The sequence below is a fragment of the Vespa crabro genome, chromosome 4 (assembly GCF_910589235.1).
Source record: "Vespa crabro chromosome 4, iyVesCrab1.2, whole genome shotgun sequence".
NCBI classification, from domain to species: Eukaryota; Metazoa; Arthropoda; class Insecta; order Hymenoptera; family Vespidae; genus Vespa; species Vespa crabro.
This window is the reverse complement of record NC_060958.1, coordinates 9,164,437-9,191,936: the sequence shown is the minus strand read 5'-3', so window position 1 is coordinate 9,191,936 and position 27,500 is coordinate 9,164,437. Positions and strand designations below refer to the sequence as shown.

Genomic DNA, 27,500 nt, shown 5'->3' with positions numbered 1-27,500 from the left:
TCTAAGCATTATTTGCCCTATCCTCTCTCGCTACTAACCGCTTTTAACTTTTTACCTATCTACCTATACATACATATTTAACCTTGGTTCGACGGACAACTTTATTCTATCTTTTCTCACTTAAAGCAAGAGACACGAAATAATTGTCTATCTCTTTGGATTAGTTTGCTTGCTAAACAGAGAAAAAAAAATCATCTTCGTTCATTTGTCTTGTTTATTTAATTATTATCCTCGTCTAATTTAAATCCATACGTATGTATGTATGTATGTATGTATGTATGTATGTATTTATATTTATGTGTTTTCCATTGAAAATAGAGTACAAATTTTCAATGGCAACCATCCCCTTTGTGTCTGTCTTGTGTCAGGAAGGCATTCAGGAGTTCTTCCTTGTATTTAGACGTTCGGTAGCGAACGACAAAGAACATTCAAAGGCTTAAGCGTGACAAGAAGTGGCAGAACGATTTGGCTCGGGTAGTTCGTACACAGCTGTACAAACCGGACGTCTAAGATCCCTAATACCAGAGCGTAGATATGACACGATGACGAGTCTCCGCAGCAGTGGGTGCTAAACGCCGGTCGAGTTAATCAGCTTAGCTCGAGAAAATCTTTCTCTCTTTCTCTCTCCCTCTTTTTCTCTTTTTCTCTTTTTTTTTCCCTTTTCCTCTTTTTCTTTCTTCGTGCTCCTAGCACTTCATCCTGGCACGATCGTAAGCCACGAAGACCGTTGACACTCACGACAATGACCGTTTGTTGGAGGTTTAACATTAATAGGATATTCCAGTTAGATCACTGTCAGAAGCATTCTCGTAGTACCAAACATCTGCATATATATATATATATATATATATATATATATATATATATATATATATAGATTTTAATCGTCATTTAGAATTGGCACGATCCTATAGACGTAAGATGAGGATTAAATACATAGATACATGGACAGATACGATATATGAAAGGTTTGGTGAAAGTGCAATAAACAATAAGACAACTATTTCGATCGTAACATAAATCTTTATTTAATGATAAATGACGATTCTCCATTTTACAAACAAGTATCTACCAATCGCGCCATTCGAATTGTAAACCCTGCAAAGAGAGAGAGAGAGAGAGAGAGAATAAGAGGGGAGAGGTGTAGGTGGGGGCGGTAGGAATGACGAGCGAAAAGTTGACACCTCTTTTACTTCGTGTTAATCCCTCTCGCAAGAGTCACTCCGAGCTGCTTCGTCTTCTTTTCGAATAGAAAACAAACGTCAAGGATTCCGAGGTCTTAAGCCTCATTTGAATAGTCATTTAGAAGTTGTCCCATTGACGGAGAAAGTATTCCTTTAGTTAGGTTTGTGCTTTGCGTAGAGAGAAAGAAGAAGAAGAAGAAAAAAAAAAGAAGAAAAACGAGGGGTTGACCCTTTCCTAAGTAAAACGAAAGAATATAGGGGAAAGGGAAGAGAGAAGGAGGGAAGGAGGGAAATTAAAATCCACGAGTTGGGACGAGTCTCTCGTACGAGAATTATCTCGGGGTGTCATGAAATTTTCTTCCTACGTAATTACGAAATACTCGTAGGAGAGGAGTAGGTGGGGGGAAGAGGAGGAAAAAAAAGAGAAAAAAGAAAAAAGAAAACCATCAATTAGCGCGATGAAAGTAACGTACGAGTCACTTTTGGGTCACGATAAGCTCGCTCGTATGAATTTCACGCTTCCGTGACCAATATAAAAACATAAAGTATTTTATTTACCAAATACAACCCCCTCCCCCTTCTCTCTCCATGTTCATACATAATAATAACAATAATAGTAATAATAATAATAATAATAATAATAATAATAATAATAAAAAGAACGAGAGAGAAGCGTGTAAAAGAAGAGGCTGCATGTAGATTTGGCGACTTTTGACCGGACTGGCTCATTAGCGCGTGACCGGTCGGTCATTAGCGACGTCCCGTAATTACAAGGAGCTCGAAACTTTCGGAATGATCCTCCTCTTACCTTCCCACTCCTCTCGTCGACCTTCTTGTTCAACGGGCCCCTCAGCGTGGGACCTTTCTCTCTCTCTCTCTCTCAGAGTTGAGAGATGCGACAAATCGTGAGGACCACGTCGAGCCTTATTCCGCGCTCGCGCGCAATTAAGATACACGCGTGGATGCTGTGAGTTTCTCTCTCTCTCTCTCTCTCTTTCTCTCTTTCCTCCCCTCCCTCTCTCTTTCCCTCTCGTGGCGTGGGGTCTCCTCTCGAGCGCGGCACGCTCTCCTCCGTACTCTACCCAATCCGGTTTGAGCTCTTTGATTACGCGGTAGCGGTATTATTCCACGACCTCAGGCAGCGCGCGCGAGTGCCTCTTCGTCCTCGCCGCCACCTCCTCCTCTCCCTCCCTCCCTCCCTCCCTCCTTCTTCTAACTTCTCCCACTCTCCTCCTACTTCTTCCTCCTTTTTCTTCTTTACATTACATCGTGGAACGTCGTACAACGACGAACGTCCCACCGGTTTACGATCCCACTCTTTTCTCTTCCCTTTCCCAACTCTCCCTATTACATCTCTCTTCGTTTTCTTTTTTCGTTTCTTCCTCCACCTCCTCTTCTTCTTCTTCTTCTTCTTCTTTTTCTTCTCCTTCTCCTTCTCCTTCCTCTTGAATTAGCATTTTTATTTTTATCGGGAATGACGCGTACCAGGAACCCGAAATCGTTTGACGAAAATTCTGGCTCAACGTTGAAGGAAAAGAAGAAGAAGAAAAAAAAAAGAGGAAGAAGAAAAACGAAGAAGAGAGAGAGAGAGAGAGAGAGAGAGAGAGAGAGGAAAGAAAAAAGGAAAAAAAGAATCCCTAAAAAAGGAAAAGAAAGAAAGAAAGAAAGGAAGGAAGGAAGGAAGGAAGAAAAAAATAATTCCTTATCGTTCGGTGGATGAAGATTCGAGCTCTTCACGTCATGACGTTTTATAGCGAGGAAGAACTAAGAGAAAATTCAATGAGATGTAACGAACATATTTCTTCGATTAATCCGATAGATTCGTTTTCTACTTTCGTAAAGTCGTCAATAAAAAAAAAAAGCCCTAATAAAATGATCGCATTGTGGCGCCGAAATTCTGAAGCGCATATCTTCTTCTTTCATTTCTTTCTATCTTCCTTATTCCTTTCTCTTTTGAAAGGTTTCGAACACGATCGGGATATTCGGAAGGATATCGACGATTTTTACAAATTTTCTTTCTGGCTATGCTCGATCGACGAGCTTCGACGAGAAGGAAATGCCAAAGGGGTCATTAAGAAAATCCAAAAGACGGTATATTCAAGTCAAAGAAATTCAACGATCGATTTGAAATTTATTTGCTATATTTATGGGGTGATGGGTGAAGGAGGAGGGAGGGGGAAAGGGGTCGCATATATCGTCTCGTCTCGATGACGATACATGCGATCATTTTAACGGGGATCCATTAAATCCTTTTTTTTTCTTTTTTTCTTTTTTTTTTTTGTTACCAACATCTCTTCCTTTCTTCCCGTCGTTCTATTTTTTGCAAACGAAAGAGATCCAAGTTATATGTTCAATCGTTCAGGGAATATCCAGAAGGGATCGTTTATTATAACGCTTTCGAATGAGAAAAATAGAGAGAGAGAGAGAGAGAGCAAGAGGTCAATGGTCAAACCAAAGTACATTTGGCTGGGAAAGAATGGAAACGTTGCATTGCTTAAGATTTTTTTCCTTCGAACGACGACGAATTCGAAATCGTTGATCTTTCGTTGTTGTCGTCTCACCGTCAAAAGGAAAAAAAAAAAAAAAAAAAAAAAGAAAAAATAAGAAATAAAAAAGAAAAAGAAAAAAGCAAAAAAAAAAAGAAAAAAGAAAAATTTATCCTCGATGGTACTTTAATACGAAACATCACTGGATATATCGTAATATGCCACGTCTACGATCGTTTAAGCTTCGAAGAGACGAATATATCTCTTAAAAAGTATAAACGATCGTAAAATCCGTGGAAATGGCCGAGGAGAAATCGCGAAACGGTCAATCGTTTTTGAGAACATCCATCCCAGTAGCGAAAAGTTTCGTTGCACTTAGACGAGGATAAATCGTGTATATTATTCGCGATCGAGGGTCAACGATCAAAAGCAGTCGCTAGAGCCAAGAAAAGAGGAACGCTCTTCTTCCATTTCATTTCGAATGTTACATTTACCATCGACATACCGAACGACGTTTATGCGAAGGAGTTCGACCTCTCGAAATGTATACGTTCTCTTATCGACGATGAAACACGGTCACTCAAATTCGGGGCATCGACTTCTCCGCGAATTCCATATCTCTCTCTCTCTCTCTCTCTCTCTCTCTCTCTCTCTTTCGTTCTCCCTGTCTCTATCATTTCAGATATCTTGCTTGTCGTTGCAAGGGAGGACTCGGTAGCCGTTCGTCGACGATCGTATTATTCACGGAAGCGACGTGTACGACAGCATCGAGGTCCCTGCTCCCAAGTTGGCGATCGATAATCGATAGAACAAAAAGTTGGAATTTGTTTACAGTTTAGTAACCCAAATGAAGGCGGTAGCTCGAATGCCCGTCCTCCATCCTTTCATCCCTCCATTTCCACCCTTTTCCACTTCCTCCTTTCCGTCTCGCCCGGAACACACTATCTCTTCCTCTCTCTCTCTCTCTCTCTCTCTCTTTCTCTACTATCATTATTGCTAGTAGTTTGCTATAGTCGCCATCGTCTCTTCCGTTACCGTTACTACCACCTTTACAAGTGTTTACGTATATATTTACATATGTATATATCTGTACTTCTACATTGATGCATAACATAGGTATATATTTTATATAAGTGTATATATATATATATGTATATATATATATATATACATTTTATATATATATGTATGTATATATGTATATCTCAAACTAATACCAGCACGTACGGTAGCATCATCGACGGACGACGACACGAGAGGCCGAACGAACGGGAACTCGTTTCGCTTTATTTTTCCCCACTTTTCCCTTTGCCGTTTCGTTCCGTCAGACGAGTTTTGCCGAACTACTTGCCCGTTCTGGCCCCGAATGCATTTGTCAAACGTTGAAACAAATTGGTAGACAGCTCACAAATATCAGGATCCGTTCTCTCTCTCCCTCTCTCTCTCTCTCTCTCTACGCCGCTGGCTCTATTCGTCGTCCACGTAAACTACCTTTGACTAATGTGTTGTTCATCCCCCTCGACACGGCTCATGTACCACACATTCGACTCGAATTTTATAACTCTCGCTTAGTTCGGTAACGTTCTTCATTTATTTTCAAATAGGAACGATCGCGAGAACAAATTTTTACGCCAATTGGAAATAATAGAAAATTACGTAATTTACGATACGTTAACGCCACGATATATGTTAATAAATCAAAATATGAAATACCGGTAATGTCACTTTTTAGAGTATTATGATAATGCAATCGCAAAGCTACTTATCGTTTTTTTCTTTTCTTTTTCTTTTTCTTTTTTTTTCTTTTTTCTTTTTTTCTTTTTTTCTTTTGAACTCACGAAACGGAAACTCATCGTGGCATGTTTGCGCGAGAAATAATACGGTACTCGGTATCCCGTCGAGACTCGTATTCGCTCGTTTTATTCGCGATTAATATAACGTAACAAATACGAATGCGAAAGCATTAACGATACAAGGAAAGAAAGAGAGAGATAGAGAGAGAGAATCTGTGACAAAGAAGGTAGACATTCGTGATCTTTATTGCATCGAGACTCGACGAACATAAAACTTTCGCGTTCGTATTTTAAAAGTCAAGCGCATTGAGAGCTCGATAATCAGGTTTACCTTCCTTGGATTTCATCGATTCTCTTTCGTTCATTTCATCGAATCTGAAATTCCATTCGATGGAAAATACAAGCTTATTATATTTTTTTGCACGTAAGAAAGTGAATTAAGAGAATTCCTACAAGGATGTCGTAGATCAAAATGCATTAGAATTTATTAGATAAAAATTAAATTCATTTTGCGACCTTACTATAATAAAATTTTTTTTTTTTCGCACGTAGTTTCGTACTCGTTCAAAAGTAATTCGAAATATTTCAGAAAGGAAATGAAAAGAAAGAGAAAGAAAGAGAGAAAGAAAGAAAGAAAGAAAGAAAGAAAGATAGATAGATAGATAGATAGATAAAAAGAGATAGAGAAAGAAAGAAAGAAAGAAAGAAAAAAAAAAAGAAAAAAGGTAAAAGGAACGAACGCCAGGTGAGAAATGATTCTGCTCTTTTCCCACTCGTTCATTCCTCTCGAGAAGGAGGAAGACCGTTCGAGAGGACTTAGCTGAAATAATATACATGCTGAAAGGGAAGGCAAATATTTCTCTTCGTGCAAGATATCAGCCAATTTTGTGATTGCGTGTGGCCTACTCCTCTAACCAACCAAAAAAAAAAAAAAAAAAAGAAAAAAAAGAACTATCATTCAAGTCCGAGGAATTAAATCGCGTGACCAAGTGATTTTCTCTTGTATCCTGTATATATCTTCCTTGGTTAAACTCACCCTCGAACTTTTATCGAGCAAAAGATTCATGAATTCAAAGGATATTGAACGTCGCCGAAAGTGGGTTTCGATCGATGAGGGTGCCGGCCAATAGCCTCGTTTCGCGAAGAGAGACGGACAGAGACGATAGAGAGTACGCGCGCGCGCGAACAAGAGAAAGAGAGAGAGAGAGAGAGAGATAACGGAGGAGTCGTAAATACAGAGATACGCTGCTCTTTCGTGTAACGAGAATCGATCGGCTCGGTTCGAAGCGTAGATATGTAGCTCTCTCTCTCTCTCTCTCTCTCTCTCTCTCTATCTCTCTCACTCTCTCTCTCTGTCTCTCTCTTTTGCACTCTCTGCCTAGGTGTTGGATTTTATGACTTATTGACTCTCGTCCGTGTTTACCGGACTCGGTGCGACGGCCATGCGGCGCCAAGCCGAGAGAGAATGCGGCCACCTTTGAGTTAGAGAAAGAGAAAGAAAGAGAGAGAGAGAGAGAGAGAGAGAGAGAGAAATAGCCGGACAACGGATCGATCTCTTTTCCTCCGACGCTTTTTTTGTTGAAAACTTTTCATCTCGCTAGCAGCATTTCTCGGCCGTCGATCCCCCCCTCTCTTTCTCTCTCTCTCTCTCTCTCTCTCTCTCTCTCTCTCTTCTGGATCATTCCAAAAGAATAGTTTCGAAAGTCCCGCTCGATCTAGGAAGCGCGTAGAAAATTTGTTAGAAGAAGATAACGACGTAGTAGCGGTTATTCTCGAAAGACGAGTCGTCCGCTCGTAAATCCGTTCCACAAACAGACACCTTTTCCGCTTTTCAAAGAGAAATAGAAGAAAAAGAAAGGGAAAGAGAGAGAGAGAGAGAGAGAGAGACGCATATCGCACAAGAAATGTTTCTATCTCGTTCATCGTGATTCTACTTTCGGTTTTCTTGGTTTTATAGGAAAAAGATGACGGGATTTGCCATTGTTCTTAGAATTCCTATAAAGAGGTGGTATAATGTGAAGATAGAATGAGGAGAGAGAGAGAGAGAGAGAGAGAGAGAGATAGAGAAGGAAGATGTCACATGAGTTTATCAAATAGCTAGAGGATTAGTCCTTTATTGGCACGACGATTGCGACTCCGATTATCTTCGATCGACAAACACGCAGCGTACTCTTTTTTTTTTCCGCGAAAATGAAAGAATGGAATGCCGGATCGATGCCACCGGAAAACAGATGAATTGCACGTGTTTCGCGATTTCGTCGACGTTCGAAATCGGTATAAATGACTCAAATCCAATTCCCTCATAGCGTAACGCGTATCGTAAGAAAAATTTCATAATAGCTCTTATATATACCTATATATATATATATATATATATATATATATCTTTCATAATCATTTCAAAGTATAAGTATTATAGGCGTAACGTTTAAAAATTTCATTACGTTAAAGAGTACGTTTCAAGGCGAAAAACTTGATAATGTGGCGTTATCCACGGGGATTCCGTGTCCCGATAAATGATTATTTATATTTTTCAACTTTATAAGATACTCCGTTTAAGTTTAACTAACGTGATTTGCAATGAGAATTTTATCAGGATAACGATCATGAACTTTTTCCGCCAATTACAAAATAACTTTATTAAAGGTATAATAAACATTACAACGGGTGGAGAGGGGAATTGGTGGGAGGTGGGTGATGGGGGGGAGGGGAAATAGAGATAAAATTATCGTATGATTCATTAAGAGTTTAAAGCGAGCTCGGGATGCAATGTCAAATATTTATTTTCCCTCATAACTTCGAACGGAAAAACCGGGAATGCCGCTTTCGTTATAAAATGAAAAATGGTTGTGGTACGTTGCAAAGAAAATTCCTCGGAACACTTTTAACCGGATCTTATAAGAGCGTTCACTTTGAACATCCGCCTAACTTCACGAATACTAACTTTCTATCTCTCTTTATCTCTTTCTTTTTTTAAGATTATTTACATGGCTCCTCCTCGTGTATTTGATCACGGTTGTATGTATTTATTCGAGGTAATTGTATCGTGTCTCAATCCAATCGAATAAGAAGAGTTAGGAACATTATTTCATCTTTCTAAGGAAATGTCATTGTTCGTTCACGTAATAATATTCGTTCAATTCATAAAAAGGAACGGGATTAACAAATTTCCGGTAACGATTTCATTGAGTCAATAAATACGCTTGATAATTGTCCACGTGTATGTATCATTGTGAATTTCCTTAGATTCGATAAATTTAATAAAACGATCGGCATTGGCTTTTTTTTATTTCTCTCTCTTTCTCTCTCTCTTTATTTTTTTTTTTTTTTTTTTTCTCCCAAAATCTAATTCAATAACGGATATAGAAAGATCTTTATCGATCGTACACTCGTACAGATTAAATACATTTAATATAATTATATATATATATATATATATATATATATATATATATATATATATATATAATCAAGATATATCAACAAAAACAAGATTCGAAAAAATTCGATCGAACGTCACGATTTGGCTGATCGCTATATATATATATATATATATATATATATATATATATATATATATATATGCATATAATTTACAATATAATTTATACTTGTTTGTTGATAGATCGCGCTAAGTCAAAGTTTATAAGATTATGAGGCGGCGTGCTAGCATGGAAGATTAATTCGAAGTGACATCAAAGATAAGGATTTTTAATCTTAGCCGTGGCCGATATTAACGGCGAAGTTGCTGGCTAAGCTTATCGATGGTAAAATCAAAAGTATTGATTGGGTGGCGCTTCGAAAATATACTGGTAATGTTAGAGTCCGAGAGTACTCTGATAATCGTTGCCTCGCGACGATAAACTTTCGTCGGTCTTTTTCGGAAAAAAAAAAAAAAAGAAAAAAAAAAAGAGAGAGAGAGAGAGAGGAAAAGAAGAAAAAAAAGGAAAAGGAATTTAAGAAAAAAAAAAAAAAAAAAAAAAAAGAATGTAAAAAAAAAAAGTAGAAGAGAATCGAAAGATCAAAGCGCGCGAATCCGTCAAAACAAAAAGAATCGCATATAGGAACGTAATAAAATTTATAACCCGATCGAACGTTCTTCATTTATTGCGTGGCAATGGGCGGTGGCAATTGAGTATATACATACGTACAATAAATAACGATTGTCATCGAAAAAATGCGGCTGCCGCATGATTCTTTCGTTAACGCTTACTTACTCTTAAGTAATCGTGGCCATTCGACGCTGTGAAATTAGCTCGCGGAACACGTCACGCAATGAAACTCTTCCGTTGCGTCCATAACGTGGCTGTCATCTTATGTATTTGTTCAATGTATATCGTCGATAATAGACCTTGATTTCGATGCGACGCCGGAAGTAATATCTTCTGTTTAAACGTTTAAGCTTCTGATTCCATATACTCGTATACATACTTAAAAAGATCTCTGTAAATTTTTCATAATCGTTAATAATTGAACTTGTGAATTAACCATTCTAATCTGACCTTCGTTCTTTCGATATCATTGGTCTTGAATTAATTCTATTCTTATTAAATATTATTAAAATGTTTGCCTTATGCGTTTACGAGCAAATGTGTAGTATGAGATCCTTTGACGTCGTCAACGTCACGTGCATCTCTATTAGATATACATGTATTTACATGTATACATTGCTATGAGATTAGAGTCTCTTTCGTTTGCATGCATATAATCGATAAAAAGAAAAAGAAAAAGACAAAAAGAAGAAGAAGAAGGAAAAGGAAATGACGAACGTATGCGTATTATCTAACTTCGATATGTCTCGTTAATAGCATATTAAGTTCAGTATTTAAAATGCAACAAATATATGAATTATATGATACGTCTTGAAGGCGAACGACATCGATAGAGATGCCAGCGAGCGATCAATCGGATCGGTAAAGAAGATATCGATTTTATGTTTTATGGTATGTATCCCTGATAAAAAAAAAAAAAAAAAAAGAATAAAATCCAAGACGTGTTAAGATACAGACAAGATCGGCTTCGATCAATTGACAGGTTCTTCGACATACCCCTGGCATCGGGATCTACCTTTTATCATTGAGAACTCGTGAATAAGTCCATGCGACTTTTATATACACTCGAATCGCATTAATCCTTAATTAAATGATTATCCGTATATACGAGCTTACGTTTAAAGGGTATACGATAAATCGGCTTTACCACGATGAAGATAGAAATAGAGAAAGAGTAAGAAAAAGAAAAAAAGGAAAAAGAAAGAAAGCTTGTGAGTACTTACATATATGTGAGTACCGTTTACTTTGACACGTGGACGAGTACGCGTGGACACGTGGATAAGTGCTATAACCTTCGTACCGTTGTGAACACGTGGTCGTCAGTCGATGTTAGAATGATCATCGGATCGGGCACTCTTCGAAAATATTACGCTTTCTCTCTTTGAGCATGTTCCTTCTCGTCTCGATAATTCTATGTCTTCTCAAAAAGAATAATCTCTCGATTGTTTATTTGACATATCGTGTCAAGTGTCTCAGGTGTTCTCAAAATTCATTTTATTTTTTTCTTCTTCTTTTTTTTTCCTTTCCCTTTCTTTTTTTTTTTTCTCTTTTTTTTTTTTTATCAATAATCAAACGAAACCCATTCCTAGTCTAATAGATATCTAAATAATAATAAAGTGCCATTTAAGGATTTTTCGAGAAAAGGAAGAAATAAGAAATGAGAAGGAGATATCGGAATACATCGTGCCAATAAGGTGTAGGTTACGCCTACAAGGACGATAAATAAACGATTCGAGAGCGAATTTGCAATTTTATCGTACAGTATGCAAGATGCCACGAATTTGTTTTTTTCAATCGGTCGATGATATCTACGTATGTATGTATGCGTTTATCGTATTGTATACGTCAGGACCATTTTGTTGAGTCCAAAGATAAAGTCACTAACATTCGTATGTCACGTGTTGACCCGCATGAATATCGATAAAATTGCAAGGCTAATTATCGTACATTTTTTCCTCTTTCTCTCTCTCTCTCTCTCTCTCCTTTTTTTTCTCTTTTTCTTTTTTTTTTCCTATTTTTTTCCTTTCTTTCTTTTTCCTCTCTTTCTTTCTTTCTTTCTTTCTTTCTTTTTCCTTTAATTTCTCGCACAGAAATAGGTACTTAGTTCTTTAAACGTTTCCCATCGGTAGACACAATAGACAGGCCGTAGTAGAGTCGTAGAACTGTGCGGTATTGTCTTCGTTCTTCGTACTCGTTGAACTACGTGGAACGTCGTTCGATGATCGATGTCTCGCGGTATACATACAAGAGAATAAGAAGTGAAAGAAACGAAAGAGTCAGTCAATGGAAATCTTGTGGAACTTTCTGCGCTTTCTGCGAACAGAAAATCCATTCACACGTTGGCTTTAGTTTGAACAGCAGGGGACAAGTCTGGCACTTATCGAGGCGCCGCCGTCCTAACGCCTCTATTACCTGTTTGCAAATATTACCGTCGTAAGTTAGAACGTTTTCGCTCGTATGTAAGGGAATATATTGCTTTCGTTATGTACGACTGATTACGCGATCGCGAAGTTGTCGCGAGTCCGGCGCGAGAAAAATCGTGCTCATTGGATTATTATTTATCGATATCGTTATAGATAGGATTAAGATATTTATGAGAGAAAGATGATAGGTAAGAAAGTTTGAGCACCGCTGTAAGATTTGTCGGAGGCCACACATGCGGTGTTATTGTTGCAGAGTGGATCTCTCCTCGCGAGCTAGCGAGTGAGTGAGTCGAGCTGTTGTTGTAAAGGCGCGAATGTTATTACAGCGGATAGTCGTGATGTCACAAATCTGCGGTGGGTCTTCTTTCCATCTCCATGGTGGACATATTTTAAATACAAGAATGTTTCTTGTTGTTCGTGGTACAAATCGTCGTGTGACCGTTCTTTATTTTCGCTTTCCATCCTCGTTTGTAGAATAGAAAAGTTTCACCGAGCATATGTATATATATATATATATATATACCTCTACCTGAACTTTCAACGAATTCGAAGGAGAAGGGAAAAAGATTTATTAAGGATCTCAACGAAAAGAACAAATAAAATAAAATAAAATAAAATAAAATAAAATAAAAAGTCGCATTTATACGTTCGAATCAAATGTCTTCATTCTCTCGTTCCTTCGTTTTCGCATCATCGAGCAATTATTCCCTTGTCTGTACTTATTTCGAAAGGACATCTTTATTGCTAAACGCTACGATCGTATTTATTAAAGCGATAAAAAGCGCTATTAACTCGTGGGACCATTCTCGTATTGTTTCATGGCGGAACTTAAAAGATTTCACGGCTGGAGAAGGCCGTTTCTCTTTTATAGTCTACTCATTCCTCTTCTTTCTTAATTTTCTTTTTTTCTTTTTTTTTTCTTTTACTTTTCTTTCTTTCTCTCTCTCTCTCTCTCTCTCTCTCTCTCTCTCTCCTTTTCTTCTTTTCCTTTGTCGAGCTATTAAAATGATAACCTCGAGATATAAACAAACTCTGTACTTTGCTTACCGCTAAACTATCATTCTGAGATTTATTTCCAAGAGTAAATTACTCATCGAGTAACACGTAATAAATCCAAGTGTTACTTTCATTCGAACAAAAGGACAATTTTCTTGATCTTTCTTTTTGATTGAAAAGAAATCGAAAGTATGGCTCTTCCTCGAGAGAGATCATAGGTAATAATTCGATGAGTCGTGGGAGACCACACAGAATAGAGGGGTGTGCTTTCTCTTTTCTCTCTCCCTTTCTCTCTCTCTCTCTCTCTTTTCTTAGCTTTCGAGACGACGAGGGTATATGTAAACCTCCCGGTATATCTCGACGAAATATAAAAAAGCGAAGAAGCTGTACCTGCCTTCGTCTTCTTTCTCTCTCTCTCTCTCTCTCTCTCTCTCTCTCTCTCTCTGTCTCTCTCTGTCTCTCTTTCCTTCTTTTCCCTCATTCACCAACGTTTACGGATTCTGCGGGACATCGTCGACCGAGTCGTTACATTAATGGGACGAGGCGCTATTATTTAATTCCACCAAATTACCGGTCGGCCCACCCTCTCCTCTCTTCCCTTCTTTCTCTTTTCCGACGAAAAGGAGGCGTAAAACCTTTTTAAAAACTGCCGGCACCTTCCTCCTGCGCGTTGTAGAATTCCACGAAAGAGGAGAAAATCGAAAAATGAAAATAGAACGAAATCCTATTACTTTAAACGTCTCTCACTCTTACTCTCTCTCTCTCTCTCTCTCTCTCTCTCTCTCTCTTCCTCTCTCTTTCTTTCTGACTAATATAATTTATCTCTCATTAATATGTCGCATAATCAGCCATATTAATGTATTCAATAAATTATATTAGCGTTTATGGACCACACGCTACGAGATATTACGATATGGATCACATTCCTTGTCCTTCAGAATTTATTTTATGTTCTTAAACGAGTCGATTTTCTCTCTCTCTCTTTCTCTCTCTCTCTCTCTCTCTCTCTCTCCCTATCTCTATCTATCTTTAATAATGGTATATGTAGCCATTTTGAAACAAAAAAAAAAAAAAAATGTCAGAGGGAGAATTCAAGGGGATCCGGATAAATGTATAAAAAGGATAGCATTTCTCGTACTTACTTGGCATAGACGGAGAAAAAGAAACAGCTGGCTGTTGCGTCGTCTGGAAATCGTAAGCGTGCGCGCTGAGTTGAGTTACGTTCGTAATGCGTCGTACGAGGAGTGAAGATGCCAGGGGAGAAATGTATTAAAAGGGCGTAAGAGACCGGACCGCGACCGCAAACTGATTAAATGCGGTCTGCGGAGCCAAGCAACGCGGCAACTTCCACGCGCCGACTTCGACGAGAGATGCCTGCTGAAATTCTTTCTTTCTTTTTTTCTTCCTCTTCTTCTTCTTCTTCTTCTTTTTCTTTTTATTTCTGTTTTTTTTTTTCTTTTCTTTTTTTCTTTCTTTTTTTTTTTTATTTTATTTCCTTCCTCTCTGTTTTTCTTTTTTTCTTCTCTTTCTCTCTCGTTCTCTCTCGTTCTCTCTCTCTCTCTCTCTCTCTGTCTCTCTCTCTTTCGGAATTCGTCGTGAGTACATATAAATAAAAATAAAAGGAGAGAAAAGAAAGGAAATTAATATATACAACGTTAAATCGATAAAAATTTGAATAAGGAGGGAATTATTCGTATATGATTATGTAAGTTTAATTTATCTACCTATCTATGAAGAACGATCGTCGACTATCTCGTGATTTTGCAAGCGATCTTTTATCAGTCGCTTTGAATTTCTATTAAAGACTTTATTTCAGTATCATTTAAATCCCAATCGAAGTGGCCGTTTATCGATATAAATACATACATACATACACACACACACACACACACACACACACACATATATATATATATATGTATGTATGTATTTAAGTCCATTGCAATAAAATGGACTTTGATACGAGAGACAAAAAAATAAATTATGAAAGTACTTACATACTAGCTCTACGAGTTAGATCGAAGGAAGATCATCAACGTAGGATCTAGAGAATTCGGCGACAGATCGAAAATATGTCGTGTGATTTTTCTTCGTGACGTGAAACGATTATTGTCGAATTTGTTATTGTCAATAAGAAAGACAAAATTGATATTTGTTGCTCATTTATTTATAATTTTTTTTTTTCTCCCCTTTTTCCTCTTTTTTCATTTCTTTTTTCCTTTCTTTCCATTCTTTTCTTTTATTTTTCCTTTAGTCGAACGAATTCTTTAAGTTCTTCTTATTCATCTATTATTTCCCATCGATGATCTGAACTAAGTTGATCTAGAATTTTATTCAACGAATAGAATTATATTCTTCATATCGAATGAACTCGTACTAACGGTGCGTTCGATTGGATCGGCCAATACGAAAAAGGGAAAATAAAAGCGTTTGCTTTTAACGTTAGTAGAAAACGAATTCCTTCGATATCTCGGTCCACCGAGTTCCGTGAGATTATAACGGCAATTAGTAATTGCGCTTGGTTTGCTAAGATAACACGAGAACCCGCGAGCGGTATTAAATCGATCTACGAAGCGTTTAAAATTACTCATTTGCTCGTTGGGTGCCTCGAAAACGTGGGAAATACGTGATCCAGATGTTAACTTTGAAAATAATAAAATATAAATTATTTAATGACTTTCAAATTTCTATTATTAATCGTTAATTATTAATCGTGATCAAAGATATGGATAGAATTTTAATAGACGTGGATTTGTCATCGGGAATGTTTCGTAAAGATAGATAGAAAAAGAATGAGAACGAGAACGAGAACGATTATCGATTCTCGCTACCGACCTTTGTCCCGTTTAAAAATGCCCTCACTATTTTTCTTTCACAAAACCGATCTCGTTATCTTGATCGTTCCGTACAAATGATCCGAATGATTTTAAAAATCGATTGTACCTTCTAAAGAACAAAGTTTTTCGTTTATTTCGAGAACACAATGGTTGCTTTCTATATCTCTACGATTTATATATATACATATATATATATATATATATATACCGTCGTTACGATTATCCACAGGTAAATCGAAATGTCTTCAGTAAAAGAGATTAATACCGATGCAAAAGAATGGCACCGAAAACTTGTCATCTTGACGATAATTAAGCGCGTAACCTTCGAGCTTTTACCGATTTCCTGGATGAAAACGAGACCCTTTTTGCCGATTTCTCTTCTCTCTGTTTTTTTCTTTTTCTTTTTTTTTTTTATTTCCTTTTTTTTCTTTCTCATTCTTGAAAGGGTCGAAGCACGAAGCGATGTAAAACGCAAGGTGTAGGTAGCTCGACATTCGTGTCCCAGATCGTCGAAGATAGCGATACGTTCGAGAACGGTCGATCAAACGTGCCGAACTTTTTTCTTATGTCTCTCTCTCTCTCTCTCTCTCTCTCTATTTCTCCCATTTTTCTCTCTGTCCTTTTCTTTTTCTTCTTTTTCTTTTTTTATGGAAAAACGTGAAAGTTCGAAATTATAGCGATGTCCTATGGGCTGACGATGGGAATGGGAGAATCGATGGGCGTGTTTACTCGCGAGAAAAGTATACGTTTGAAATTCCAAAAGAAATTTGCACGCCATTTGTAAAGGTTCGAGCCTTAAATCGCGATCCAGGAGGGCCCTGTGCCAAGAGCCTAAGCCCTGCGTTAGGTGCCAAATTCTCTATCTCTCTCTCTCTCCCTCTCTCTCTCTCTCTATATATATATATATATATATATATATATATGTATATATATGTATATGTATATATATATATATATCTCTTTTATCTTTTTTTTCTCTCTCTCTCGTACTCGCAGCAGTAAAATCCCCATTCCAAGAGGTAGCTCGATCTCCGAGATTTGGCGACAAGATGCCGGAATTTTAACGAAAGCCCGGGAAGGAAGAGAACATGAGGAGGACCGGTTTTCGTGAAACAGTGGCCTCCATTGTTATCGCTTGTTCATCGGTCGTTCGCGTTGGAGGGATTAATTAAAAGAGGCTAATTAATAAAGTTACGCTTTTTGACTTTGCTTTTTTCGTATGATCATTCGTTTAAATTTCTTTCGTGTATTCATGTTTCTCTATTCGATTATATCCGCATTGTTTAAAATATATATATATATATATATATATACACATACGTATACGTACACATACGTATATATATTGTAATACAACATGGTAAAAGAATTATATTTACAAAAAAAAAAGAAAAAAAGAAACAAAAAGAAGAAGAAAAAAAGAAACAAGGAAAGGAAATAAGAAAAACGTAAACGCTATTTAAGTATTCGAAAATCGTCAAGAATGTAATGACGTTCGCTAATAACGATCATCCTTCGTACATTTCGCGTCTCCATTGTGTTTCTGCTTATTTATAGAAATTCGTACATGCAACGCGTGTAACGCGTGATTATTGCGTGGCGAGCAAAAAAGGAGAAAGAAAAAAAAGAAAAAAGCAAAAAAAAAGAAAAAAAAAACAAGAAAAGGAAAAAACAAATCGAAACTCTACGGATAGTTTAGTGGGAAGCACGAGCGTCGCGAATAATAAACGAGCCGGGCGGCCCGATTGATAATTAATTATCTCGTTTGTTGGCCAGAGCAGACGATCTCAGCCAGTACCGTCATCGAAGTTTCGTCAACAGTGTCTCGTATTAGCCCGAACGAGATGATTCGTTCTAAGCTCAATTTCGAATTTTGCTTGATATCATTAGTTAATAGAATAATACAATAATTTCGGATAATACATTTTACAAATTTGAAATATCCGGTGGAATTATTTAAGGAATTAATTAAAGAGAGAAAAGAAATTTTTGTCTCTTTAAAACGTTTTTCATTGAGTGAAAAGAAGGACATAAAGGTTTTTTTTTCTTTTTCTTCTTTCTTTTTTTTTCCTCTCTTTCTTTTTTCTTTTTTTTTTTCTTTTCTTTTTTTTTTTTTCATTCTTTATCATCGACGATCAACGCATCAGATCGTAATCTGATATGAGACGTGATCGACGATTACGTTGTAACGTTTAATTATGAAAATAAAGTGAAAAAGGATCAAGGTCGATTGTCTGGTTGTTCGAAGATGGTCCTACGATGTGAACGATGTAACATCGACGTTCATTGAAATATTATATATTTAATAAAACGATCGTGGCGTTGACTCTCGCGGGCAAAACAAACCTTGCCTCGACTTGAAATTGCGCAATTCAAGTTGTCCGCCGGCTCGTCATCGAATCGCTATCGAGAGCCAAACGCCAACAACGTATCTCTTTTTCTCTTCGTGTCTCTTCAAAATAATAATAATAATAATAATAATAATAATAATAATAATAATCATAATCATAATCATAATCATAATAACAATAAAAATAATAATAATAATAATAATAATAATAATAATGATAATAATAACCATAATAATAATAATAAGAATAATAATAATGATAATGATAACAACAACACAACAATAATAATAATAACAACATAACAATAATAAAAAAGAATAACCAAACGTAAAGAGTTAGCAAGCGAAAGGCACAGAATGTTTCTCTCTCTCTCTCTCTCTCTCTCTCTCTCTCTCTCTCTCTCTCTAAATTAACGATCAAGTGACAAGCGAGAGTACGACGGTGGAGAGTGTGACAATGAGAGAGTATACAATCGAGTGAAAGTGTATCGAGTTGCATTGGATGCAAAATTACGATACGTTAGCTCTCGCCAATGTAGTAACACACTTGATATTTCTCCTCTAAAACATTCTTGTTTCCTTCATTTTTTTTCTCTCTTTTCTTTTTTCCTTCTCTTTTTATTTATTTGTTTTTTTTTTTTTTTTTTTTTTTTTTTTTTTTTGTTTCTGTAGAAAAGGACAAGGAGATTAGTGTGAAACCGATCATTCATTTAACCTCACACGATTATTAATCAACGAATAAGTAAATAGAACAAAGGGAAGAGATCAATAGATTTTCTATAGATAGATATAAACATACATACATATACATATACATATACATATATGTGTGTGCGCACGTGCGCGCGCGCTTATATAAATATATATATATATATATATATATACAAAAAAAAAAAAAAAAAAAAGAATTAAATAAGAGCATAAGAAGAAGCATAACAAATAGGGTTGAGGCTCGTCAGTGGCGGGGGCGTCGTGGAAGCGTGGTAGGGGAGCTCGGAATTGAGTGGGGTGGGAGGAGAAGCGGCCGGATGGAGGGGCAGCCGCGTGTACGATACGAGTGGAGGGGTGGCACGAGAGGGGTGGGGGTACGGTCTAGGCGAACGGCGGCAGCAGCAGGGCAACGGCGGCGGCCAGGTAAGCGAGAAGTGAACAACACGCTAGTAGGGCTGACTCGCGCCGCTCAGAGTCTCACGGCCCAAAGCCGATACCGTTTCTTCTTCTTCATCGAGCGCGCCGCGCGTTGATTCGATATTGTCGATCGCCCTCCGAGATATATCGCCCTTTCGAGATCGACTACGAACGAAGAACACTAACAGTGTTTATAAGAATAATTAATTTACAATCGATTACATTCGATTTTCGTCCGTTTTTTTTTGCTCTCGTTCTTTTTTTTTTTTTTTTTTTTTTTTTTTTCTTTGCCTTTGTCTTTTCGTTCTCTCTCTCTCTGCATTATTTTCTATTCTCTCACGAGATTAAACGACAAGAAGGCCTACACTAGTTGCACGTGGATATATATATATATATATATATATATATATATATATATATATTTTTTGTTTTGATAACATATTAATTCGTGAGGTGTACCCATTTTATTTCTCTATTCTTTCTCACATCTTCTCATTCTACTTCTCGCACTCTACTTCTCGAAGTAACTTTACCGATCTTTCTACAATCGTCTCGTATAAAAAGTTGGAGTCATCGACCAAATAAATTTTCGATGGCTCTTCGCCGAGGGTCAAGACGTTTTCACCCTCAAAGAAGGCGGCACCCCCCGAGTGGATAAGAGTACGAGTCAAGGGCCAAGCTGGAATTTTGTGTTGATCCTATGGTGATTCGCGAGGTGCAAAGCTCGTCGAGGTGTTATGTAGAAGAAAAAAATAAATAAGGAGGGAGAGAGAGAGAGAGAGAGGAGAGAGAGAGAGAGAGAGAGATAGAGAGAGAGGAAACGTTCTTTCAGAGTGCTTGCACAGAGGAAAAGAAAAGAAAAGAAAGAGAGAGGGAGAGAAAGAGAGAGAGAGAGAAAGAGAGAGAAAGAGAAAAAGAAGAAGAAGAGAGAGAGAGAGAGAGAGGGGGGAAGAGAAGGAGAAAGTGGATCGGATATTTGTGGAAATTTGTGGAAATTTGTTGGTGAGTGTGTGAAAGGTAGAAGGAAGTGAGAGCTTTTTGTGAGGATAAGGGAGTGTACGAGATAGCAGAGGAAAAAAGAAGAAGAAGAAGAAGAAGAAGTAGCGGGAAACGCGTGGATAGATGCGTGGAATTTGAAAGCAGCAACCCAAAGGCCAGCCCGACGCAATGCGTCGACGCTGCTGACGCAACGCGCCTGGATGCGTCTCACTTTGAGCACGTGAGTGTGTTTTCTAGCAAACGCCAAAAAAAAAAACAATAAATAAAAAGAAAGATATATATATATATATATTTACATATTTATATATTTATATACATATATATATATATATGTTTATATATAAATATATATATATATATATATTTATATATATAAAGATAGAGAGAGAGAGAGAGAGAAAGGGAGAAAGGGAAAGAGTGAGAGTGAAAGTTCGAACCGGTCGAGTGTAAAACACCCTCTTGGGAACGAAGGATCATCAGAGTTATCATCTTTATTCTCTCGTGATCTAAATCGATCGAGTTAGAATGATTCCCAGAGGATCGAACGATCGGACGATCTCAAAATCGTCACCCCCACGGTACTCGGACACTTGATGACACTTTTTTTGCCTTGCTCTTTCGAAGGGAGAAAAAAAAAGAAAAAAGAGAGAGAGAGAGAGAGAGAGAGAGAGAGAGAGAGAGATGCTCGTGTCGAGTCATCTCCATATATTTATCGCATGTTACTCGCCGGTGATCGTCTTCGTGGCGAGCACGATCAGCTCGTGTTGGTGTTAGTGTTGCTCGTTGGTGCTGTTGGTGGTGCCGGTGGTGGGTCGCGAGTGCGCACGCGACTCCGCAACTTGGTGAATGATCCTGGGAGTCCCGGTTAAACGAAGCTTCGAGGTACACGATCACTGGGATGACGTCCGCTTCGGATCACGCGCTCCCTTCACGATCGACCTCGTCTAACGCGCTACCAAATGTAAGTTAACGCTACCCACCACCTTCTTTACGAGAAAATCATTATCGCACTATTCTTTACGCGTCATTTATCGAATCAATAATCGAAACAATAGATGGTATATAATTATTATTTTCCTACGTGAAAAAACGAGAAAATGAGCTTTGACTTTGGACGCTTGCATAACGGTACCCACGGTGCGTTCAGTGATTCTCATTCTCGACCTTTGCTTTTCACACGAACCCTTTTTTGATCGTACTTTACCGAAGGGGACTTCTTCTTGGGGATGCAAAAGAAAAGAAAAGAAAAAAAAAAAAAACAAAAAAAAAAAGAAAAAAAAAAGAAGAAGAAAAGCAAAGAAAATAAAAAGGCATCAAACAGGATAGGCTATCCTAATTCGACGGTTAGAAGGGTCGTCATGGATTTAACGCGCGATTCCACGGCTCGTATTTTGATGGTGCGGCGAACCGTAAGCACTATCTCACCCCTCCTTCTCGTTCCTATTCGTCTCGTATTCATCCGGAGGCAGCCCTATCGTCGAGAACGTACCCTCAACCGTAAGGTACGATGAGAGTTTCGCTTACGAGCCCCGTTGAGGCTTCCCTTCGCCCCTTTTAAGAATTTCTCTTCTTTTTTTTTTTTTTTTTCGCATGGGAAACTATAGTTGCTTTTATCGATCAGGATTATCGTCTTCGTAATCCATCGTTGTCGTTTCTCTTTTCTCTTTTCTCTTTTCTTTTTTCTTTTTGACTGACAGGAGAAACTAAGAGGGAGAATTATTAATATAAACGTTGAGGGGTGTGTTCGTATTTAAAAAAAAGAAAAAAAAAAAAAGAGAAAGAAAGAAAGAAACGAAAAGAAAAGAAAAGGAAAGAAAAGAAAAGAAAAGGAACGTTATTGTAACAATGTATCGATATAACGTATAAACGATTTAATTGTATAATGTTTAATTGAAAATTGTACGATAGGAAAATTTGAAAAAGGGAATATTAAAGGTACGACCTAGAAAACTTTGATAGACGATTTCGAGCATCGAAGATAGAACGTCACGATTTATCAATGATTTATCTATCGGGCACGTGCACGAGCCAAGTGAGCGCCCGGCGCTCTTCTTCTTCTTCTCTCTTTTTTTTCTTTTTCTTTTTTTTGTGTAGGAGGAGTAGGAGGTAAAAGACTTCGTTGCCGATCGGCGTAACGACGTTCAGTGCTGCCGGCGTTCGAGTTCGAGTAAACACTCGATCAAAGAATTCGCTCGATTATCGGCTGGCAGTTGGGTTGTCGCTTGGAAAAATCAGACGATACGTTGACGATAAGGTGGCATATTTTAGATAAGCGAAACGCGCAATTAAAATGCCTTCTGGATGAGTACCGATTGATTAGGCAAGACTCTCTCTCTCTCTCTCTCTCTCTCTCTCTCTGTCTCTCTGTCTCTCTTTCTCTCTCTCTCCCAATTGATTTTTAGATTCTTCTTCTTTCTCTTTGTATATCTTTAACTGGAGTATACGAGTCCTTTTACGTTATACCTCAAGCTCAAATTATTTTCTTTCTCAAGCTCGTTTGATCGTTTACAATTATACAAAATTTGCAGATCGTATCGATCGAAAGGATAAAATTATTATTACAAGTTAGTACGAGGGATTTCGAATTTTCTATAAATTTTCTTCAGATCACAATATGATTCATAGATCATAATCCAATCGTTACCTATCTTTGAATTATAGTCAACTCTGGATTTAGATATAGATCTTTTCTTATGCAATGAAATTCGTGATCTATGTTTTCACCGTCAATACTACCTCATAGACGACTTCGATTTACGCGTTTAAACGTCCTAGAGTATAATGACGTTCGTTCGTAACAAACAAGATATATGTATGCACATATGCATATACGTATGTACGTATGTACGTACCTACGTATATATGCATGTATGTATGTATATATGTAAATCGATTTGAATTGCACCTGAATTATCCCCTGCGAACACCGCAACGATAACGACGGCGACGATGTATGAACGCGCGTAGCCTTTCACGAGTCGCTACCTTTCAAAGCATATTTTCCGTTTTAACGGCCGGTCGGCTCTTATCTCCGGGCATAAAGCGTGTTTACCGCCAAACAAACGGCACGCGCACGCTCCTCGTCTACGTCGTCATCATCGATGGCCAGCTAACTCGATCGCGGCGCTAATTTCCGGTGGCTAACATAAGAAAAAGAAAAAGGTAGGGGGAAAATGGATTCTCCGTTCGTGGCTTTAAGTAAACCCGATGACTCCTCGACGAAGCAGTTAACCAAGAATCCTATTCGGGTCAATGATGTTTACGGCGTGTCGTGTTCGGTGGAAGAAGAAGAAGAAGAAGAAGAAGAAGAAGAAGAAGAAGACGAAGAAGAAGAAGAAGAGGAGGAAGAAGAAGATGATGATAAAGATGAAGATGAGGTTGGAGATGAAGATGAAGTATAAAAGAAGTAGAAGAAGTAAACGAGGAAGATGAAATAAAAGAAAGAGAAGGCAGATTTTCCTCGTTACGACCTCGATGACGAAGATAGCAGGTGGGAGTACGTCGAGAGTGTGACGATATCTCTCTCTCTCTCTCTCTCTCTCTTATTCACTCACTCATTCTCGACCTACGCCATGGACTGGCAAACATTGTAAATCGCGCACGGTACGTGTGCTAATATGAATAATGAGCGAACAGAGGAAAGATTTTAGCGTGCACGCCGGCCCTACTCGATCCTCTTCGATTTTACTCGATTCTATGCACTTTGTTCGAGAGGCACAAATGCGACGGGGATATCCAACAATTAAATTCTTTTATAAACGTGTAATTAATGTTTTTTTTTTTTTTGCTTAAAAGAGAGAGATGGAGAGAGAGAAAAAAAAGAGAGAGACAGGATCTTGATTGTGTCTCCTCGATATATATCGATTTTTATAATCGTACACGTCTTCTTCCTTTTTTATTCTCTTTCTCTCTTTCTCTCGTTCGTTTTCCTTCTTCTTCTTCTTCTTCTTCTTCTTCTTCATGTTCTTTTTTTTTCTTCTTTTTTTTTTCTTTTTTCTTCATAATCATCTTTTTATGGTCGCTTTAATCATTTCTCGATTGTCGGAAGCGCACGCAAAACGTAGTTTGCACGGAAATCGAGTATCATTTGCACGAACGTCAAAACGTGACGACTTATGGTTAATTCATGCGAGTATTAATCTCAAGAAAATCTTTCTTTGAATCTGTCTTCTCTTTCTGACGTAAGACACTTGGCACTCGCAATAAACTCTTTCCCACGTCACTTTTCTTTTACAAATATTGTCACTTTTTCGTTGGAAATATCTTTGAGTTTGTACGAGAGTAACGTTAAAGTCGATGATACGTGTGATTAGAGGAAAGAATCGATCGAAACACGGCGAACGTTAAAAGCCTCGTTTACGAAATTTTCACGGTATTTTATATTTGACGAGAGGTGCCTTGTGCTGCACGATGAATGACATCAAAATTGATAGAATTTTAGAGAACAATGGGACGTTAATGGTATTATTTGTTCTTTTTTTTTCTCTTCTTTTCTTTTTTTTTTTTTTTTTACATCGATACTTCGAATCCGATCCTTTCGAGATACTTCGTAATATAAATCGAAGTATCTTCAATAATACGAATAATTGGAAAATTCTATTTGACAATGGTCTAAATTAGATCGCCGAAGTTTCACTTGGAATATTTTGAAAGTAAATTTACGATGTTACGATTTGATTAATTCACAATTCATTTAAGAGCCACTTAACCCGATGCCCGTTACGAACGAAATGCTTGGGATAGTAGTAACTTTACGTTGGCTCTCGTTCAGAGTCAGAAGCGTTCGAACAAAGTATTCGACCCTTTCGGTCCCTAATAGAAGATCCATTACCTTTATCGTCGTCCTTGTCTACGAGTTGCCGGGTCAAGCACTTTGTCGCTTCTCGTTCAGCCACGAGAAAGCTACGAGAGTAAAGTTCTGATTTTCCCAGGGCTCGGTACCGGTGATTCTCTCTATCGGTAATTTGGTCAATTACAAGGTTCGATAACGTGTTAAGTAAAGGTATTCGTTTACGAGGGAAGAATGTTCTCTCTCTCTATCTCTCTCTCTCTCTCTCTCTCTCTCTCTCTCTCTCTCTCTCTCTCTCTCTCTCTCTCATACCTTTGGCAGGTGTATATTTGCCTCTTTTATCTCCTTCTCACTCTCTCTTTTTCTCTTTCTTTCCTTTTCTTTCTCTTAAACTCACTTAAGTATTCGATCGAGAATTTTTATCGTTCGGTCAGTAATTTAAGATTCCAAACTCAGAAGGAACGACAAAAAATTTGATTGCCTAACGATTTCTTCTAAAGAGAGAGAGAGGAAAAAAAAAGAAAGAAAACAAAAAAGAAAGAAAGAAAGAAAGAAAGAAACGTACGTTTCTCCATAAAACAATGTGATAAAGTAAATACAATAGAATACGTTGTTGTTATCAAAGTTATTACATTCCAAAGGCGACCAAAGACCACTCTCACTTTTCTTTCATACGATCGGTATAGGTCACGACAACGACCTAACGTCCTAGAAAATCCTTCGTAACCCTGGCGAAGAGAAGAAAAGAAAGGGTTCAACTGCGAGAAACGACAAACACGTCGCAAGCGTAATTCTACGCCGTAGTCGGGTATCGTTCGCTCGTTCTCATACTCGCTAATACGCTAGAACGCTATTATCGAGCACGTACGCGTACGTCTCGAAGGCCGATAACGCGCGTTACGCTTTAACTCGCGCGATTGCCATCGAAACTCATGAAGAGAGGAAAGGAGCCTGCGTGTACGGATCGAATCAACGTACAAAGAGAGTGATCGGTTCGTTGAACAGAAATCTTATTCTTACAACGTAAGATTATATAGAAAATAAAATATAAGAAATATAATAAAAGGATGATTTGGTCGATTTTCTATCGTTGCCCACCCCCCCCCCACCCACGTGACAGAGAGATTGGCGCCAGTATTCCCTTTGATCAAGAACAAGATTGAAACAAACTCGGTCGTTCACTAGAACGACACGCGTCTGTAAACAACTCTGTGTGTAAGTTACTTCAAAGTACATCCCACACTCGTTGTAGATATTTTCGAACATAATCTGATCCTATTTGAAGGGAAAGAGAGAGAGAGAGAGAGAGAGAGAGAAAAGAAATCTCTTATCCTCTAGTTATTCTCCATTAAATTTTTTAGTTCATCCCCATTCAGTTCAACCTCATTGAAAAAGAAAACTTCTTTCTCTATCTAACTCGTGTACATTATTTTTCTTCTTTTCTCTCTCTCTCTCTCTCTCTCTCTCTCTCTCTCTCTCTCTCTCTCTCTCTGTCTCGTTCGTTTTCTTTTTCTTTTTTCCTCGCGTGGGGTCCCTAGAACGAGGGACGTGCACGCACGTCGACTATAGATCCGTGCCTATTAACGGAACTTCCGGGAAACGACGAGGTATGCCGCGAACGCTCGAAACGACGAGGCCAAGAGAAAAAGGGGAACCAAAGAAAGAGGAATCGATAACTCTCCGTTGGCCGTGTAAGCGTGAGGCTCTCCTTCGGTCGCGCTTAACTTCGATCCAGTTCACTACTCCTCACGGCGACCGCGACGGGTCACGAGGTACAAAGTCCGGCGCCGCCGTCTCGAGGGAGATAAATCGACGTTCTGCCGAACGGAGAAGAAGTCCTCGACGAAGAAGAAGCTACCAATGATCGATCGACTCGTACATCCCTCTCTCTCTCTCTATTTCTCTCTCTCTCTCTCTCTCTCTTCCCTTCCCTTCCCTCCTCCCTTTTTCGTTCTCTTCATTCTCTTTATCTGTTTTTTCTTTCTTTTTTTCTTTCTTTTTTCTTTTTTTCTCTTTTTCTTTTTTTTTTTTTTGGACGGGACGAAAATATTTTCGCGAATATTTCAATGCCGATATAAATTATTTCAAAAAGGTTTGAATTGATATTATTGAATAAATATGATGGTATAACAAATAATCAGATATTTCGTATCAATCAATCCATCCATTTATTACGATTAAAATGTATTAATACGTATATAGGTATATAATTTATTCACTCAAATCTATCCCATCCAACTTTATATCGTAAATACGAAAACGTGTTTTGTTCCTTGATCGTGAATTTTTTTCACTCGTATAAATCCAAACTAATCTTTTTAATTTATCCAAATCGTATAATTCTCTTTCTCTTTGTAGTATTGATATTATCGTTGGCTAGAAAGTAAAGAGATAAGAGTGCACTGAACCGAAAAATATTGTAAACAATGTAAAAATAATGAAGATCGTGTCTCGATTGCCTTA

At 37.9% G+C, this 27,500-nt stretch overlaps 1 protein-coding gene across 7 annotated transcripts in view; it reads left to right on the top strand.

The window, feature by feature from the left end:
• Positions 1 to 27,500, top strand: part of LOC124423342 (fibroblast growth factor 17-like) — a 118,867-nt gene that overhangs the window by 45,799 nt on the left and 45,568 nt on the right. Inside the window, exons 1-2 of one of the 7 annotated variants that reach the window (XM_046960955.1) lie at positions 19,658 to 20,468; positions 21,023 to 21,209. The exons of 3 other annotated variants lie outside the window; for them this stretch is intronic. In XM_046960955.1, coding sequence (XP_046816911.1) covers positions 21,208 to 21,209 — 2 coding nt within the window. In that variant the 5' untranslated portion in view covers positions 19,658 to 20,468; positions 21,023 to 21,207. Of the gene's footprint in view, positions 1 to 19,657; positions 20,469 to 20,626; positions 21,210 to 23,478; positions 23,739 to 27,500 lie in introns of those variants that run through there. 3 more of the 7 variants (XM_046960954.1, XM_046960952.1, XM_046960956.1) reach the window with 3 other exon arrangements.